The sequence below is a fragment of the Polypterus senegalus genome, chromosome 4, assembly GCF_016835505.1.
Source record: "Polypterus senegalus isolate Bchr_013 chromosome 4, ASM1683550v1, whole genome shotgun sequence".
Taxonomy (NCBI): domain Eukaryota; kingdom Metazoa; phylum Chordata; class Cladistia; order Polypteriformes; family Polypteridae; genus Polypterus; species Polypterus senegalus.
In genome coordinates this window covers 70392187-70413357 of record NC_053157.1, presented here as the reverse complement: position 1 = coordinate 70413357, position 21171 = coordinate 70392187, and the positions used below count along the sequence as shown (strand labels likewise).

Sequence of the window (21171 nt, the reverse complement as noted above, 5' to 3'; positions counted from 1 at the left end):
TGATTTTAGTTCAGTATGCAGTGAATTCTTTCCCTCACTGTAATGGTACCCACAGAACTTGAGGTTATCCTGGTTAAAATGAGCCAACAATAAGGATTATTGTTGGTCATAATGAAACTTTTGGAACCAGAACAAATAAGAAATACCTCATACAATACAGGGAAAAAATAAGTATAATCTATTTTGATATCTTTATTTGAAAGCTCTAAGGCAATGCCAGATCTAAAGGTGATGCTGATTCCAAAAATATACATGCATGAGTATTGGTATTTGTATTTTTGGGGTATGAGGATGGGTGTGATTGGGTCTGTCTAATAAAGCAATTTTTCATTTTTCAAAAATAAGCTGGCAGCTTCAGTGAAACATCCCTTAAAATGTCTCAGAGACGAGACTTTTTGGAAGATTTTTTCAAGTCCCGGGAGTCAAGACTTTGGCCATGAGATGTTTTCAAGTCACACCCTCCTCTCAACCATAGAAAACCACACACACAGTACTCTCACCTCTCAATCGTGTGAATGCTTTTGACAGACACAGTTCTTGCTCCGACAAGATGAGACATTTCAAAGGGTTATCAACAGTAAAAATGAGTACATGGGCAATCCTAGCACTGAGAAATGATGAAGTCAGATGAATTAACGCCAAAAATGACGAACAGTTACACTGCAAATTGGTTAAATGCATATCAATAGACTATGCTGAAACAGTTGGTGGTGATCATGCAGAAGATGAAAACATCAACTTACAATATTCTGAAAAATATCTACACCAGCCGGTCTTCCTCCGCAAGAATTACCGTTGAAAGAAGGTTGTATCCAAGAAAGGTAATGTAGTACATCTTCAGGGGATAACATTAGACAACAAAGGAGATCTTGATATGGCATTTGTATTAAAACATTAACAGTTTCCCGTTAGAATAGCTTTTGCAAAGACAATTTACAAATTTCAGAGCCAAACATTTGAAAAAGTCATTTTATTAAATAGAGGGAGAGAAATTAAATTCCATCACGTTCAGTTATATGTGGCATTGTCACAATGAAAGTCCAAACACAGAATCACAATTCTATGTGATATTGCTTAAAATTTAATTAAAAAAATTGTTTTTACTTAAGTTTTACAGTAAAAGTGTAATTTTAAAAACTTTTTGCATGATAATTTCAAAACCAAACAGAACAAAATTGTATTACGCAATGAATAACTCTAATGGAACATGAAATATAATTTACATTCAAATTATTACAATTTAATATTTTTTAATATGGTTAATTACTCGCTGTAATGTAAATAGTTAGTAAATTGTACATCCATATCCCCATACGTGAGTGGCAGAATCACAAAGAGGCTAGCGCGTACAACAAGCACAGGGGTTGGCGAGCAAAGTGAGCAGGGTGCAAAGCCCCCTAGTACCACTAAAGTAAATGTCTGGAAGTGCCATCTAGTTTCACTCCATTAATCCAATTATTTGAATTAACTAAAAAAAACAATGTTTTTGCTCACTTACAGTTGATTATTGTATATGTTTTGAATATTTGCTAAAGCAGTGGCATTGACTGAATATGGAGAATGAAAATTACAAAAAAAGTTTAGGAAAATGATATGGGTGGTACTACATCAATTCCCTAAGCAAAAGCTGTTGTGTTGCTAGATAACAGTCAAACAGTTTAAAGATGAAGAGAATATTAGTACGTTTCAAGAAGATTTCTGTTTTTGTCATTTCTTACTACTTTGCAGCTAACCTTCCCCTATATATATTTATAATAAATGCTTTATTTTGACTTAACTTTGTATCATTTAGCATTACTCTTCACCTGCCAAGTTCCTCAGAGTTGCACAGCTGAGAAAGTGAATAGGAGAAAAGGTAAAAAGTAATTTACAAAAAACTATTTTATTGACAAACCAAATTACCATTGAACTTATTTAATCAAGTGCACAATTGTTGACAGTATTGGAAATTTTTTTTGTTTAAGAAATTCTTGTTTTTTCATTCTCGTGCAAGGAACTCTAAATTTTAATAAATCAGAGAGTACTAGGGTGTTGTACCGTGTTAGCCATTATAAATGTAGAGAAAAGCCAAGCAAAATGACACCTTTTATTGGCTAACTAAAAAGATTACAATATGCAAGCTTTCAAGGTAACTCAGGCCCCTTCTTTAGGCAAGATGTGAAGGGGCCTGAGTTGCCTTGAAAGCTTGCATATTGTAATCTTTTTAGTTGGCCAATAAAAGGTGTCATTTTGCTTGGCCTTTCTCTACAATAAATCAGAGACAATACGATCTCTAATGGTTTTAATTGCTGAAAAGCTACTGAAATGGTTGATTAAAGAAAAGGTTAAAGGTAAATGGTATTGTTTGTTTAGTTGTTTTTTTTTTCATTTTACTTTGCTTTTGATTATTTTGGAATGTTTATTAATTTAAATTATAAAAAAATTCTTCCATTTAATATGAATTTAATTTTTTTGTTCTTTAAATCATTTTATTAATTGGTCTTTTGACTGTCAATAATATTAACAATTGACACATTTAATGTTTTATTCAATAGCTCAGATGATCCACAAAAAAATAATTACAGTATATATTTTTGATTGTTGTTGCCTTGTAAAAAGAGTTAAATAATTTTGCACTGTGTACTATTACAGTAAACAGATATGATACACTGTTATACTTGAGCTTTTAAAAATGATTTTTAATGATCATTCTCACCTAATATTGGCTTGATTCTTCATAGAAAAGAAGACCTCTGGCCCAAGCAGTCAATGTCTCCTAGATGAGTTGACAGACTATAATTAACAGATCTGTGTCTAGAACTAATTTGATTCATATATGTGCTCACAAGTAAAACATAAAAATTCTCAGGAGAAAATTTTTCAATGTTAAATATTATTTAAAATTTAGTTCTGTTACATTTCCTCTGTATTAAGTCTTGTAGTCACACTGGAAAATTCATTTGCCAGACAACATAATATTCTCATAATATTTATTTATTTATTTATAAAGCACTTTAAAAACAACATCAAGGCTGACCAAAGTGCTGTACAATAAAAGCCCAACATATCAGACACACAAAACCAAAGGGTAAATGAAACAGAAACACATAAATTCATAAGAACTGAAGAGATTCTTAATAAAAAGTATACAGTTAGCCAACATATCATACTGGGTTAAAAGCCAGAGAGTAAAAATGTGTTTTTAAATAGGATTTAAAGGCAGCTAGTGAAGGAGCCTGCCTAACATGCAACGGCAAATCGTTCCAGAGTTTTGGGGCTGCAACTGAAAAAGCTTGAATACCTCGGAGTTTGCATTGTGTCTTGGGAACACATAAAAGCATCTGGTCTGCTGACCTGAGAGAGCGAGACGGTACATAAGAATGCAGCAGTTCCGACAAATAAAGAGGGGCACAACCATTACAGGATTTAAAAAGAAATACAAGGATTTTAAAATGAATTCGAAAACGAATTGGAAGCCAATGAAGGGAAGCCAAAATCGAAGTAACAAGCTCATGCTTTCTAGTGCCAGTTAAAAATCGAGCAGCAGCATTTTGCATTAGCTGTAGGAGAGCAATTGAGGCCTGGCTAATTCCAAAAAGAAGCGCATTGCAGTAATCTAGACGAGATGTTATAAAAACATGTATCACTGTTTCAAGATTGCACTTAGACAAGACAGGCTTGATTTTTGACCTCCGCCTCAACTGAAAAAAGCAAGATTTTACCGCTGCATTCACATGGCTATCAAGTTTTAAAGTGGGATCCATTTTCACACCTAAAATTGTGATCATGGATTTCTCAAATTGAGCCACGGTGGAAAGGTTGATGCAGGGGGTTCTGCTGCTGCTATTGGGTCTAAATAGCCATGACTTCTGTTTTGTTCTCATTAAAATTTAGAAAATTTAATGCCATCCAACTCCTTATGTCAATAAAGCAATCAAGTAGGGGCTGGACAGAACATAGACCTTGGCACTTCAGAGGGAAATAAACCTGACAATCTTCTGCTTAAAGATGAAAGGAAATATAGTGTTTCCGAAAAATAGCGCCGAGTGGCAGCAGGTATAAGGAGAACAGAAGAGGTCCCAGGATGGAACCCTATGGTACCTCCCAGGGGAGGTGGAAGTAAAATCATCAATACTGACACAAAAACTTCTATCTGAGAGATAGGACCTAAACTATTGGAGAGCTAAATCTCTGATGCCCAGCCTGGAGATGAGGATCTAATGGTCTATCGTGTCAAAGGCAGCTGTTAAATTCAAAATCATAAGTAGTACACAGTCACCAGAGTCCACTGTTAAAAGAATATCATTAAAAACCCTTTAACAGAGAGGACTGTGGTGAGTGCTGTGGTGAGTTTTAAACCCAGACTAGAACACTTCCAGAATTGCATGTTCATCCAGAAAGGACTTCTGTTGGGTATAGATGACTTTTTCCAAGAGTTTCGACAAAAAAGGTAGTTTGGAAATAGGCCTAAAGTTAGACATAACAGAGTGGTTCAGACCTGTTTTTTTCAGCAGTGGTTGCACAACAGCATGTTTAAAATTTTTAGGCACCACACTAGAGGTTATACTACTATTAATAATTGTAAGAATAGAAGGACCCAAGGTAGAAAAGACCTCCTTAAGAAGTCGAGGAGGGACAACATCAACGGGGGTGCCAGACGGCTTCATACTGAAAACCAGCTGCTATACAAAGGAGAGAGTGACAGGCTTGAAGTGATCAAACACAGCCAAACAGGGTATTAAAATGGATGGATCATGAGAACGTGGTGAAATGAGGGCCCTAGTGCTTACAACCTTCTCCAAAAAAAAGTAAAGAAATTTATCGCAAGTTTCCCTAGAGGCTTCCAGAAAGATAGGTTCATGAACATTACGTACAGAACTCAATGTGTTAAAAAGTACATGGGGTTTGTTAGAGTTAGAGCCAATAACTTCAGAAAAAAATTTTGATCTGATAACACAACCAACTTTCTCTCAATATTTCAAAAGAAACCTGCAACCTGTCCTTTTTCCACCTCCGCTCAGCTCTCCTGCACTCCCATCTATATGCACAGGTATTAGCATTTAACCACAGCTCGGAGCAGGGCTTTAGTTGCCTGTTTTTTAATGGTGCCACAGAGTCCAGAGCAGTTTGGCAAGCAGAATTAAATTGAAGTGTTAGCTCCTCATAATTAAAAACAGCAGAAAACTGAGCAGCAGTGGAAGATTTAAGAGTATGGCAGTGCCGAACAGGTGCATACGGTTTAGCAAATTGACAGAGAGGAACAAAATCAAATAAAATGGGCATATGGTCTGAAAATACTGCATCACCAATTTCCAGATTAAGAACAGATACACCGCGAGAACAGACAAGATCCAACGTATGCCCACATTCCTGAGTGGGACAAGTTACAGACTGAATTAGACTAAAAGAATCCATTAAATCTAAAAAGTCCTTCACCAAATGCTTCTCAGTACAACAAACATGAATATTAAAATCCCCAACAATTAAAACTTGGTCATATTTTGGCATAAATTCTGACAAGAAGTCAGAAAAGCCACTTATAAAATCCTTATTATACTTTGGTGGATGATAAACCACCGCACAAAGCAGAGAGAACGACCCAACTAAAAAAGACTCTGTTCAAAGCTGGAGAAAGAAACAGCTAGAAACCGCTGTTTACAATCAAAATTGGATTTGAAGACAATTGCTAAACCTCCACCACAACCTGAGAGCCCCGGGGAATTAAAATACGAGCAGCCACACGGCAACAATTCAGAGAAGGCGCTGAACTCACCGGGAGACAACCAGGTTTCAGTAATACAGAGGAAATCCAATCCATGAGATCATTCTCACTTAATATTGGCTTGATTCTTCATAGAAAAGAAGACCTCTGGCCCAAGCAGTCAATATTTCCTAGATGAGATGACAGACTACAATTCCCATATCACTTACTCCAATTTAGGGTTTCAGGGGCTCTGCCTAACCCAACAGCAATGGGTGTTAAGGCAGAAAGCATCCTGGGACATTGAATCAATCCATCATATGCCTCAGTCACTCACATACCCAAGTGGGGCCACTTTAGAGTTATCAATCAACCTAATATGCACATCTTTGGAGATGTGGGAGACAAACTGGGAAAACTGGGGGAAATGTAATAACGTCAGTCAGACAATGAATTATGATGGATATATAATAATGGATATATGAGGCAGCAGCACTAACCGCTATGAAAGGGAGGAGGAAGACTTCTCCAGAGAGGGTTAGGCTGGCTGTATGCGTCCTGGGCTATCACAAGTGGCATCCCAGATGGGACCTCATGGCCGTCTGCAGACAAGAGACCCATTTTAAAAAATATTCTTATGGCCAACCCCAACACAGACAGGAAGAGACACAAGTGCAGCAGACAACACCCTTTTATTCAGAGCTAGGAAAGCTATTTTTGCTCACTCCACAGAGCACAGCACAGTACAGCACTAAAGTATACAAGACACAGTCACTTCCTTTTCCCTTGGGTCACTCTCAGTCCTTCTTCCTCCACTACCTCTCTTGCAAGCTTCATCTTCCTCCTCCTAACTGTGGCTTCCGGCATGCCCTGCAGGAATCTGGTGGTGCCCTCTAGTGTCCTGGGTAAGGTAGTGCCCCATTGAGGTTCTCTTCCCATTCCATCCGGCTGGCCTTCATGGCCAGGTAATAGCCGTGACCACCCACCATAACTTTAAATATTTATTTTGTGATTTACTATGTAGTAGTAGTAGTGCATTGTTACATATACAGGGTGTAGTGAACCTATAACTTGTATGTCTGACGATCACCACTCTCTGGCTCCATGGTAGTTGCTTTAATTATATATATATATATATATACTCAGCAAAAAAAGAAACGTCCCTTTTTCAGGACTGTGTATTTCAACAATAATGTTTTAAAAATCCAAATAACTTTACAGATCTTCATTGTAAAGGGTTTAAACAATGTTTTCCATGCATGTTCAATTAACCATAATCAATTAATTAACATGCACCTGTGGAATGGTCGTTAAGACCTTAACAGCTTACAGAAAGTAGGCATTTAAGGTAACAGTTCTAAAAACGCAGGACACTAAAGAGACTTGTCTACCGACTGTGAAAAACACCCAAAGAAAGATGCCCAGGGTCCCTGCTCATCTGCGTGAACGTGCATTAGGCATGCTGCAGGGAGGCATGAGGACTGCTGATGTGGCTAGGGCAATAAATTGCCATGTCCGCACTGTGAGATGCCTAAGACAGCGCTACAGGGAGACAGGAAGGACAGCTGATCATCCTCGCCGTGGAAGACCACGTGTAACAACACCTGCACAGGATCGGTACATCCGAATATCACACCTGCGTGACAGGTACAGGATGGCCACAACAACTGCCCGAGTCACACCAGGAACACACAATCCCTCCATCAGTGCTCAGACTGTCCACAATAGGCTGAGAGAGGCTGGACTGAGGGCTTGTAGGCCTGTTGTAAGGCAGGTCCTTACCAGACATTACCAGCAACAACGCCGCCTATGGGCACAAACCCACCTTCGCTGGACCAGACAGGAGTGGCAAAAAGTGCTCTTCACTGATGAGTCACGGTTTTGTCTCACCAGGGGTGATGGACGGATTCGTGTTTATCGTCGAAGGAATTGAGCACGCCTGGGACCTGTTGGATCGCAGGGTGAGGGCTAGGCCATTCCCCACAGAAATGTCCAGGAACTTGCAGGTGCCTTGGTGGAAGAGTGGGGTAACATCTCACAGCAAGAACTGACAAATCTGGTCCAGTCCATGAGGAGGAGATGCACTGCAGTACTTCAAGCAGCTGGTGGCCACACCAGATACTAACTGGTACTTTAGATTTTGAGCCTCCCTTCATTCAGGGACACATTGTGAAACATTTTTAGTTTATGTCTTATGGTGTTGACTCTTTTAGTGTTCATACAAATATTTACACATTAAGTTTACTGAAAGTAAAAACAGTTAAAAGTCAGAGGACGTTTCTTTTTTTGCTGAGTATATATATATATATATATATATATAGTATATATATATATATATATATATAGTATATATATATGTATATATTTGTATATATATCTATACTAATAAAACCAAAGCCCTCACTGACTCACTCACTCACTGACTGACTCACTGACTCATCACTAATTCTCCAACTTCCCGTATAGGTAGAAGGCTGAAATTTGGCAGGCTCATTCCTTACAGCTTCCTTACAAAAGTTGGGCAGGTTTCATTTCGAAATTCTACGCATAATGGTCATAACTGGAAGCTTTTTGTCTCTATATACTGTAATGGAGTTGAGCTCGAAAGTCATGGGGGCGGAGTTTCGTGTGACATCATCATGCCTCCCACATAATCACGTGAACTGACTGTCAATGCAGTACGTAGAAAACCAGGAAGAGCTCCAAAAAGCGCTGAAGAAAACATACATTATATAATTGAGAAGGCATTGAAACAATAAGAAGCGAGCGAGTGACATATACAACCATATTAATGAGTGCTGCTACTTCGGAAACAAAGCACGGTGTAAACCTAAAGTTTAAATTAAGTTCATAGACAGGCTGCTGCTGGCGTTTGTCATGCCCACGGGTAATGCGGGATACAAGTTTAATGAGAGGACGCAGGATATAAATGAGAGTTTTGATCATTTTGTAACTAAGTTAAAATTGCAGGTGAAGGGCTGTGCTTATGCAAATTCCGAGAGACTGTGTTTGTGGGGGATTGACAGTTAAGGGTGGGGGAGTCACGTCATCATCTCCCTCCCATTCACCTCATTTCGCTCTGAGCTGAGCTCCGCAGCTAACGCAATGTTACGGAAGCGACTTTGTGACGCTGCCACCAAATACTCACAGAAAAATCCACAAGTTAATACACACGCTGTCTCTAGAGTTTCTCCACACTGAATCCTCCAGGCACTACTTACAAAAGGTTACATTGACAATCGTGTTACGTTAAAATGTTTCCTTTTCTTAGCACAAGCACAGCTGAGAAGCTTTGATGCATGTGCTCCATAACGTGTTAAAAAAATCACGCATTTAATCACACTTTGCATTACAAGCAAAGGGGAACTTCTGTCAATGCATAATTTCCTGGTACACCGATTACATTGATCAGCGCTTCCCGATTCATTTTACCCTCGTACCCCTTTGGTTTGAGAAGAAGTATGAAAAAATATGAGGTTAACACAGAAAAACAGATCACCAATTGAAGCTTTATGAATAATCGATTCGTCATCAATAATTGTTTTGGTAAAGCCATCCTTCTTCCATTTTATAATTTTTCCGTCACTAGCCATGATTAAATGAACGGTAAAAAAGTAAGAGCGAAGCTCAATAGCTTGAATTTGGATATAAGTAGGTTCTATTTAGTCGCCAGAAATATCTTTGTTAGGAATGGAAGTTGAATTTAGTCTTTAAATTTCTATGGTAAAGAAAAAGTTATGCAATGATGACTAAATTTAACTATATAAAGTCAAAACTTATATATATAAAGTCATTCCCGAATATATAAAGTCAAAACTTGATTATATAAAGTCACTGTCGGAATAAATACAGTAAAGTCAAAATTCGAATATATAAAGTCAGCGTCGGTATATATAAAGTCAAAACTTGTTTCTGAATATATAAAGTCAATATATATTCAAGTTTTGACTTTATATATTCGGGAATGACTTTATATATTCAAGTTTTGACTTTATATATTCTGACGCCGACTTTATATATTCACAAAATCAATGTATTTGCCTGTTTGACACCCCATAGTATATATGTGTGTGTATATATGTACACATGCATGTATATATAAATATATATATATATATATATATATATGCCAGCAACACTCATGACAATGATAAAACAATTACATTGTCAATCATGTTACATTATTATTAAAATGTTTCCTTTTCTTTTTACTTCTCCGCTGCCAAGCGAGGGTATTTTGCTATATATATATATATATATAGATATGACAACAACACTCATATCAATGACAAAACAATTACATTAACAATCATGTTACGTTATTTTTTAAATTTTTCCTTTTCTTTTTCATAACTTCTTTAACACACTACTTCTCCACTGCGAAGCACGGGTATTCTGCTAGTGTATATATATATATAGTTACCTTTTTGTTTCTTTTTCAACATACTTATTTATAGATTTTCTATTATTGATATCTTTAGGGAAACATTACATTAAGCATTAAATAACATTGTTGTGAAGTATTAATAGTTTTACCTTCTTGCTGCCCTTCTTTTTGGACTCTGGACAAACCTCCTAGATTTGGATGTCACTGAATTCTGTGTGTATGTCGTAAGTTGCATCGCATCAGACACAATTTCCTTCATTAGTTTAACTGCTTCCATTTTTCGATGACTATGATGTTCTGCAGAAACTATTCTGAGAAAAGGTACACAAAAGAAAAAAATGTTTACATGCTATACATATAGGATATCCCTTATTTGCTGTAATTGGCAACATACATAATGTACACATCTAAATACTTGCAGGTAGAGTAGTATGTCTATGACATATATATGCATAAACAATATATATTCATTGTTATTTTTCAAATTACACACTTATCTTTCACGCCTTTAATGATGTTGTTAATTTTGATATCTTCAGTGCTGACATTTGCCTACAAGGAAAATATTAAAGGATTATTGAGAAGTATTTCGTAACAGGCTATTTTAATTACAGTGACATAAGAGTGGACATGGATTGTTAAATCGAAATATTTAAGTAAACAAATGTAATTAATATAGAGGAGGAGAAGAGAGTAATTTCTTTCTTTTGAATTGTTATCTACAAGAAAACAAGCTTATTATTAAAGACATAAGTGTATTATACTTTTAATGTATTAGATTGCACTATACTGTTTCCAAAATTAAAGTAGAAGATTTTTTAAAAATTATTTTTTAAATATAGAAATTTAAAGAAAAAAAATCTTCACACTCAAAATGATGATAGAAATCTATTGGACTTAGCATCATGCTTACAGTAGGGGTGAATGGATGGTGTTCATTCTTCCTTTTCTCATCAAGTTGTCTGCGATATTCTGCTTGCCTTTGTTTATATTTCCTTTTCATCCATTCTCTGATTTCTTCTCTCTGGTGCCTAGATTTGCTAACCCCTTGGTATAGGTGACAAATTCTGTTGGTAAAAGATTCCATTAACAAGAAAAAATTAGCTAAAGTTTAAAAGATCTTCTAAAGTGCATATATAAATGTCAAAAGATTACAGAAATTACTGCTTTAATGCTTCTACTCATTGCCTTTCTTATTCTAAACAATATACATTAAAATAAAATAATGTCCATTATAATTTGTCACAGAGTATTTTCTCAGAAAAATATTTTCTTGAAAAACAAGAGTTTCAAAGCAAATCAAATTTGGCCCAATTTGTGTAAATGTGGGAGTATATGTAAGTGTACTCTGCAATGTGAAATATAATACATGAATACAATACTATTAAACCATCAATTGAAGGTTTTGAAACATTAAGTCATTATTGCCAGTTCTGCTAAGTGAAACACTAAGTTTTAACAAACACACAATAATGTAAATGAAATAATAAAATCAGTACTGTTATTTATTATGTTTAATATGCACTGACAACAGAGACTGTGCTCCAATGGTTAGCCCCGATTAGCTTAATTGCACCAGGAACATGACTATGATGGTGATGCAGTGGTAGTGGTGCTGCCTCTCAGTAAGGAGAACTGGGTTTGTGACTGAGTTTGAATGTTCTCCCTGTGTCTGCACGGGTGCTCTGATTTCCTTCCTGTCCATGGTTTGTTCCTGCCCTATGATAGCTGGTATAGGCACCAGCATCTTCCATGACCCTGTTTGATTCCCAGTCTGGTCATTGCCTGTGCTACCTAGGTTATTTGGTCACTTAAAACTTTTTGATTATGGATGGGTATTAGTCCTTAAGTGTGCTGTGTAATGGCCTAGTCACTATTGTTTCTGGGAAAAACATTTGACAATTGCTGGGTACACTCAGAAACTCCCTTTCTTTCAGAACATACCAACTCAACATAAGCTGGACGTCTTTGAGATGTGGAAATAAATAGAAGCAAAATGTCAAAAAATGTACTGATTCCATTGCCCTCACGGAATACTAAATCATAGTTAATACAGAAAAGGGTTGAGCTTAGGAAGTATGAAGTGTCTCTGGATATGTCTGTCTATCTGTTTTCAAACTCTTCGTTTACTTTTCCAGCCTTTAAAAACCTACCACTTCACATCAACAAGATTGCAAAAACCTTCTGGAACTCTGAAACCCTCCAGTGCTATAGTCACTGTTGACAGTGAGTTTACACACCACCATTTGCACAACTACAAAACAATAAACAGGTTCTACCCTGGAACATAAAAACACTGTTTCTTCTGACCTATCATTTTCTTATTTTACAGTACAGAAAAATGTATGTGTGCAGTAGGGAAATGTACAAATTACACACAGACAATATTTAGGGCAGAATTGGAGCCCTTGAACTCTAGATTATGAAATAAGGAAGCAGTAACATTAACCACTGACATACCCATATTGATGTGACACCCTAGGATTTCTGTTGTTTGTAGAATAACATCATGGCTATTGTATCAGATCAGTCAATAACTTTCAAGCAATCAGCTTTAAAATTAGTCAATGATATAGTAAAGAAGGAAATGCATAAAAAGATATGCAAAAATCAGCATTTGAAGCAGAAAAAAAATCACTTTTCCTTTCTCATAATTAAAAACACATGCTTAATCCATGAAGCTTAAAGTAAATAAATCTGACATTAATGTAAGAAAAATGTTCAACTTTTATTAAAGAGTGTAAAATTGTTTTCTATCCTGTTATTCAGTCCTTGCATAATGACATCAGAAGCTGACTTTAAAGCCAACTGATTCAATGCCTCACCTCAAATGTCAACAAGGTTGATTCAGCAACACAGAAACCCAAGACGTTCATATGGATTTGCCGTTGTGAATAAGTATTATTACAAAGACCTTTGACAGTATAGACTGAGTCTTCTGTAATAAGATTCTACAATGTTTGTACGGCACATCTGAATGGTACAATTTTTGCACACTCTTCCAAGTCAAAGTTTATTACATCTCCTTCAAGTTTGATGGGGATTTCTGGACATCAGCGATTTTTGATTCCAGCTGCTCAGACAGTATTATATGGCAGTTATCAGCAGGATAAATATTTCAGGTGTAGTGTTTGCATGCTACTTAAAGACAATTGCTCTGAACAATTAACATCTTTGCAGGCAAAATTTAGAGTAACAAAATGCACCACAATTTATTGCTTTATAAACCAGATATGCTACATAATATACATGCTTTTTCTTTGCCAAAACACAACTTGAAATCCCACACTTTTTTTAAATCATGCAAAAAAGTGAATCTACAAGCAGAAAACTGCAATAACAGTAGTACCTACATAGTAACCTAGATTTTATGCATTTTATTTTTTATTTATTGCATTTTTTATTTTATTTTATTTTATGCATTTCACTAATATCACAGGAGTCCTTCTATTCAGGATATACATTTTTCAGACTTTCGAGGACAATCCTGTAGAGTTTTTTTCCCCTCTCGTCTGTTCTGGAAAAATGGTACATGACATTTAGTACTCACATCACTAGAGTCGGGGATAGTTTTTATTGTCAGGTCAGAAGGCTTCTAAGCAGCGACTTATACTAGCAACTATATGAGTATAACTGATGTATTTTTACTTTATATATAAATATCTTTCTGTATTTAACATATGATGTGTTATTTGCATGTTGTTTAGATTACTTCTCATTATAGTAGTAGGTGGTAGATACAAAATAAGAATCTTATTATACATTGTTTACATGATAATCAGATTAACATGGGGACTTCTGTCATCTCAGATGTGCTGTTTACACCACCAAATTACTTTTTCATGTTGTAATATGGATAAATTGCAACATATTCATTTAACTAATAGTTACAAGAGTACATCTCCCAGATAGCCTTAATTTTACTACTACTTTGTTTCCTTCGGCATCTTTCAAGCAAATCACACCCATTAAATCCTGTGTTCCTCTTGCCATCTGCTTCAAGATCCTGATCACATTTCTCTTGCTTTTTGATTGTATTTTGAACATGTGTTAGTAATGACCATATAATGACCTTATTTTGCAATTCACTTGCAAAGTTAGCCTCTTGGCTTCTTGTCCTTACCCAAGTGTATATCATTTGCCATCTTATTGACTGGCTTGCCATCTTGTGTTTTTGCTTTCTGACACATTTTATAACATCTCATCTTCTCCAAAACTGCTTTATCTATACCTGTATCTCACCATCATGTCTCCTTCTGTCTAGATGCCTCCTTTGTCCAACCATATTCTTCCTTTGTTTTAAAACATAATTTTTTCTTTGTTCCACTTTCACCATTAACACCTTATGAAACCTCAGTCGCTCTTACTGCCAACATCTCAACAAATTTACTTCTCACACTCACTTTCTTTAACTGTCAGACCTTTTGCCTCAGTACATATGCCCCCTTACTTTTCCTTGTGGTTTTGATTGAAAGATCTCATACAATCAATCAATGATGTAATATACAGTACATCTGTCCCTGGGGATCAATATCGCATTTTTCAGCACGCCTTAATCACCCCTTCACACCAACAAATACTCAATAGTGTTCCTTATACCACTAGAATCATATGTCTCCCACTTTTTTTCGTCTATCCTATAAGTGATGATAGGATACTGCAAGACTAATAAAAAAGGCATTGAGAAAGTACAGTGTAAACAATGGTTAGCAGCTGCAGTGCTATTGAGGGATAAGGAAGTATGAACAGTGTTCAGAACAACAGATGAGGAGAGTGAAAGTTCTGTGGATAAAGTGGAATCGCACCAAGCATTCGTTATGAGTCTGTTGAGATTGATTGTGATGGAGATGAAGATCAGAAAAGATTAAATGGCAGCTCTTGTTTGCTACTCATCTCATATTGAGAGCAAAAAAAGTGGAACAGAAGAAGACAATACTGAAATGAAGACAAAAAGACTAAGGTGGTTGAGCCATATAGAGTGAAACTCAACAGATGATTGGGTGAATTGCTGTACATTGATTAAGGTGGATGGAATAAAGTCAAGAGGCAGGCTGTGGAACATTTGGTAAGTGGTTGTGGCTGATAGTTTGAGTTGTAAGGGGTCTAATTTGATGGGAGGCAGCCCAAGAACCCAGAAATTGAGGAGGAACAAGATTTGGAGTGCAGGTGGCTAACCTGAGCCCACTGGTGTGATGAATACCAGTTACAAGAGACACTGAGAAATTCTGAAAAGGCACAAAACACAGGGATTTCCAACAGAAGTTTTAAAAAAAGACTTTCATGGTTTTAATATCAAGAAATAAAAGACCAAAACTGCAGGATGTTTTGATATAAAGCACATCTCTACCTTTGTCTAATTGGCCTTATATAATAACTTGCTTAAGAAAACCCAAAGAAATAGTACTGTCTTTAAAAAATGAATAATATCAAATAAATCTTTTAGCAAAAGAAATAAAACAAGAGCTTGTGCATTCACTCTTCTTGAATGCATAGTTTGTTCTGCACTTTCCATTACATGATCTGTCCTATTATATCAATTATATATTGTTCTTCCTTCAAGTTCTGCAGTATATACAAAGTAAGTGAATAAGAATGTGAACCAGGATTCACCCAAGCTAAAACAATTTTATTTACAGTTGAGCATATTATTACTTTATTATATTATGAATCATTCTTTACAAAGCTTTTCAGAGAATAGAATGTTAGGCTTTAAGAAGACGATTTTAGGTAAGAAGTGTGGTGTCATTCTTCCACATTACATGCTTGCCAACATAATGACCAACCACTCTATGAAAAAAGAAAATATTTTAACACTATTTTTTACTTTTGTGGATTTTCACATTTACCAAAACAGAGTCTAAAATAATCTTCAGATGTACACCACTAGTGCAGCACCCAATCAGGTTTGCATGCATTTCAAGTACAACTTGTTGTAACCTAAACAGAAATAAACTGGATGTTTAGGGAAAGGCTTGATGTTGGTGATGCACAATCATGTTTCACTCACATGTCTACTTGAATTATCTGAAGCATCACAGTTTCAAAAAAGATCATAAAAGCGATGCAAAAGCCAAATAAAAATTGAAATGCCATTCCTTTGAATGTGAAACTTGAACTAATAAACCACGGGCATACAGCCTTAAATATTTTTAATTTAAAAAAAGAATAATTAAATGAATTCTGTTAAGCATTTTGGTATTATTTTGCTGAAGAGTTATTTCCATTGAAAATAATGGTAATTATGTGTTTACATCACAAAACCTCACTTTATGAAGGGATCTTCAGGAAGAGATTGGTTTCACAAAGCAACGCCTGTATATTGCTTTACAATGTGTAAGAAGACATAGTGTAAATGACAAACTTTTTGATGTGTCTAAAATACATTTCCTTGCTTGTCTTACTAGATGTTTGTCTTCCTTAGCCATATTAAACAAATGAACTTTCATATCATGTTCAAGTTAAGTTTTAATTACCACTATGTACCAGAAGCTCAACTGACACTATCTTGTAGGTGGTATAAAGCGCAAGATCCAGTGTTTAGAGAAAGACAGCATTTTCTTCAATTAGCAGCATTAAATGTGCATTATTCAGAGTGAGTAATATAAACTAGTTGGCCCTATGATTAGTTCTGATTGTATAATAATGCATTACTATAAGTTTATGACATGAGAAATTATATATCTATAGTATTTAGATATACAAATACATTTTACAGCTATTATTCATCATAATCTACTCTAAACCAAGTTCAAATACAGTATATTGTATTTGCATAGATAACATTTTCAATTGCATATTACATACCGCTTCACTTGTCTTGTTTGTTTTTGAGGTAGGTCCAGTTCTGATGCTGGAAATGTGCTTTCTGTTTCAAGGTCATTAAGAATATTGTAAATATTTCTTAACTTTTGAGGTTGCAAAGAATTCTTTGTTAACCTAAATGGATAAAATGAACAGGCATAAAACAAACAGGGCTACAGATTTTGGTAAACAGCTGTAGAAACTGGAAATTAAAAAATGATTGCAATAAAAAGTATATGAAATAAATGGTCAATGGATACACTGTAAGTCTGAAAATCATTGGAAGTGAAATAAATACATGGTGGAACTTAACCAGTAAAGTTGATTTTTTTTAATAATCCATTAATAATTATGACTGCAGTGAGTTTATAAATTGTCAGGGTAAAGGATTACTTCATGTCAGGAATTTTGCAGATATTACTCCAGTCCACAAGAAAGTATAAAAGCATTCCAATGAATATTTACCTATTATTATCCTGTCTCCTCAACTGTAAAGTCATTTCAAACTTAAGACAGAAATATACTAGAAGACTACTAATATTAAAACTATATTAATTAATTATTCTAAATGATAGGTAGTCTGTGTTTATGAGGTGACCAAGCAACTTACAAAACCTGCCTTTTAGAAAAAGCAATTTTAGCATAAGACTGTGCAAATCCTATGGCCAAATTTATTTAGATTATGATAACACCTTTGGTACAGTTGATACCAAACATTAATTTTAAGTTAGAAGCTATTGGCTTTTGTGGTACTGTAAATCAAATTGACCATGGACTTGATAAGGGTGATAGAAAATGTATCGATGGATGAGACAATAGATACTGAGCTGGTTATTTGACGTGGGACTACTTGACTACTTCTCTATCTTCTTCTTCCTCTTCAAGTTTTTCCACTTCTATGTGGGGTTTATGTGCTTGATCAACCTTCTCCAAACATCTCAGTCCTGCACCTACTTGCCAGTCAAGTCCCTTTTCCTTCAGATCTTCTTTCACTTTAAACATTCATCTCCGATTTCTCTTCTCATGTACTTCCATTCACATCATTCTGTTGCCCATAAATTCAACATCTCTCCTGATCACATGTCAATACTGCTTCAACCTACTTTCCTGCACTTTCTTAGATGTCTCTCTGACTTTTATTGCACTTCTGATTATCTCATTTCTTATTCTGTCCTTTCTTCTGATTGTCTCATTTCTTATTCTGTCCTTTTTGGCGACTCCACACATCCATCTCAACTTTCTCATTTCTGCCACATCTAACTTTTTCTCCTGTGCTCCCTTTACTGTCCATGTCTCAGTTCCATGCATTATAGCTGGTCTTACCACTATCTTAAAAACCTCACCTGTAACCTTCACTTTAATTCTGTCACACAATACTCCTGATACGTTCTTCCAATTGTTTACATCTACATTTATGGGATATCTCTGCATCTTGTTTTCCATTTTGGGCTACCACCGATTCTAGATATTCAAATGTATCCACTCTTTACAATAGCTCTCCCTGCAGGCTAACTTCTGAAACCTGAACATCAATAAACCTCATATATTCTGTCTTCTTCCTATTTATCCAACCCTTTATCTTCCAAAGCCCTTCAACGGTATTACAACTTCCTCTTTATCTTTTCTGGTGTTGCACAACACAATGAATCAGCAAAAAACATGCTCTGGTGAGACTGATCTTTTATCCCATGACTCAAAACATGCTTATCCAGATCAAAAAGGAAAGGAATTAAAAAGATCCTGGTGCACACCTACTTTTGTCTCGGTTTATGGCCATGAGACAAAGAATCCACATATAAGAAGTAGTAGAATCCAAATAGCTCATGTAGTAGGGGTCATTATTAGTGCTAAAAGTATTACACTGTTTTTGTAATAAAGCTATAGATTCAAAAGAGGGTGAAAAAATTACTGGAAAATCTGGACAGTCTTTGAGAGAAATAATTACTGCCAGACCTGTATATTGAAACCTGGAGACAAGACTGGGGACAGTGAAGTATTTAGGACTTCGAATTCACAATTTGAGAATGTCGAGTTATAGCAATGTCTGTTTAAAAGGCTGTCTAAGAAAAATGCACTCTTGAGAGGTGTCATTTCCGAAAACTAATAAGGCATTGGGTTTTATTAGTAGTCTTTTAATTTTTACATTTCTCTAAAGTAAATTAAGAAAGAAACACTTGTTGTTTCTAAAGCTATTTTATCGATTAAAACTACCAGCCAAGTGTGTGATTTTTGATGATGGTGACATTCTACGTATAATTTTTTTTTAGAAAACTGAGACATTGATGTAACATTTACATGTCGTTTAAATTAATAAAATAAATTAACAACTTGGCATAATGATAACATTCTATGAAATGTAGAATATGATTATCTTTAAATAGGAATCTTTACCCATAATTCCTATTTACCGTATGCTTGTGTATGCAAATAATACAACCAACCTATCCAGAAAACACACAACTGCATTAGCATTCCCAGAATGAATCTCACTAATGGTGGTGAGCAACAGAGGCCAATATTTACTACGTTTTAACGCAAGTTTAATGGATGTCCATTTGAGAGATGATCATAGTTTGGATTAAATCAGCTTTTAGCAATTCACTCAAGAGCTACAGTCCTGTTGCCGTTTTGATCATTTAATTTTATTTTGCCATGTCTGTCTCTTATATGCTACAGTTTGAGGATTATAATAATTGGCATCATCATCATTGTTGTTGTTATTCGTGTTACTGTAAGACTATGTAGGCCATCGGACGTTAAAACTGAACATCGCTAGTATCTGATAATAATATAAAATTGTACATTCCTTTTGAGTTTTAAGTCTTTATTGTTTAAAAAAATGTTGTGTCAACCCCTGAACATTTCTGGGCAACAGATTGTGCTGTGCATAGTACAGACATTGCAGTTGCTGCTGATGCATACAGCATAAACATTTCTTTGGAATCTCAACAAGGGGCTGCATTAATGCACTATGATCACTAGAGGGTGCCCAAAGTGCTCAAATAGACTGCCTATGTCCAGAAATAGCCCCCACTATATATTTTGATTTGGTATTTTAAAAACAAAACATTTATTGTGTAGTATTTGTGTGTTATTTCAGTAAGGTCTATAGAATTGCTATTTTCTGAGTATTTGTTGTCATATGCATCATCATTTTGTATGTCTAATCAATATAATGCAGTGTAGCTGATATGTATATGACACACATACAAAGATTCCATGATATGAGATTAAAAATGGTCTAAAATTATTATTTTAAAGGAAACACTGTGAAAGAAGACATCTCAGACGAATGATTATTTTAGGAATAAGACTTTTGGTTACAATTGAGCTTTGTTTTAGACTATGAGATTAGTTTTGCCACAGCACTTTGAGGAACAGTATAACTTCTTCTGTATTGATTTTAGATATGATCTGGACAATTCTTCTGTCTATCCCAAAAGCAAATTTGTACTTGATCTCTGACATTCATATAATCTAATATGTTTAAGTGGAATAACCTATTTGTCTACACTAATGCAACAAACCAACGTCAACCCAGTAAGAAGCTATGCTGCAAAGAGCACCGAAGTGCATTTTTAATCTGATGGGAATGTGGTTCTCTGAGAGGATAAGGCAATTGAACCTCATTAGTCCTGAAACAGGGATACAAAGTGGGGATTTAATCCAGATCTATTTAAATTATTTCATTTAAATAGTGAATTTAGAGAAGAAAGACATCGATGGAATCTATGAGGACATGCATACAAGATGAAAATGTAGAAGAACCTCTCCTTTGGCTTGTATTAATTTACAAGGTATAGGAGTTTGAGGGCCTGAATGCACATCGTTGTTATTTTATTTCTCCCAAAGAAACACATTATTGAAGCACAACTGGAAGCAACTACGGCTGGAAATTTCTTACTATGTTTATTAGAAATTATGTAATATTCCTTCAAACTATCTTGTGGTAAAAGCATTTGTCAGTGTCATTTGTCAAATCTTTCAGAAGAAATTAATGTTGTGTTTCAGGAAGTTGGCACAAAGACATTTGCCTACTTTTTTCTGCTTTTTCTTGGATATATACTTTAATTATTTCCTTACTACAGTCTAAATATGTGCACCATCAAGGATCTTTTGCTTTAAAGAAGATCTTCAAAAAATACTGTGTATTCAGCTTTATTTTATTTCTTTTAGCCCTGATATATGACCTATTAATTGACATAAATGATTAAATGCAACAATTCAATGTTTCTTACAGTACTCATTTCTCTTCTGGGGATCCAACACTTTTTTTTTTAGAAACATTTTAAAAGTATCTTTA

The 21171-nt window shown here is 35.4% G+C and overlaps 1 protein-coding gene across 2 annotated transcripts in view; it reads right to left on the bottom strand.

Moving 5' to 3' along the window:
• Nucleotides 1–757: 757 nt before the first annotated feature.
• The window catches only part of LOC120527430, a 56597-nt gene continuing 36183 nt past the window's right edge, over nucleotides 758–21171 (bottom strand). Inside the window, exons 10-15 of one of the 2 annotated variants that reach the window (XM_039750838.1) lie at nucleotides 16872–17003; nucleotides 10981–11134; nucleotides 10561–10619; nucleotides 10217–10378; nucleotides 2696–2755; nucleotides 758–835 (exon numbers count right to left, since the gene is read on the bottom strand). In XM_039750838.1, the coding sequence (XP_039606772.1) occupies nucleotides 2746–2755; nucleotides 10217–10378; nucleotides 10561–10619; nucleotides 10981–11134; nucleotides 16872–17003 (517 nt within the window). In that variant the 3' untranslated portion in view covers nucleotides 758–835; nucleotides 2696–2745. Of the gene's footprint in view, nucleotides 836–1349; nucleotides 1832–2695; nucleotides 2756–10216; nucleotides 10379–10560; nucleotides 10620–10980; nucleotides 11135–16871; nucleotides 17004–21171 lie in introns of those variants that run through there. The other variant, XM_039750837.1, reaches the window with a different exon arrangement.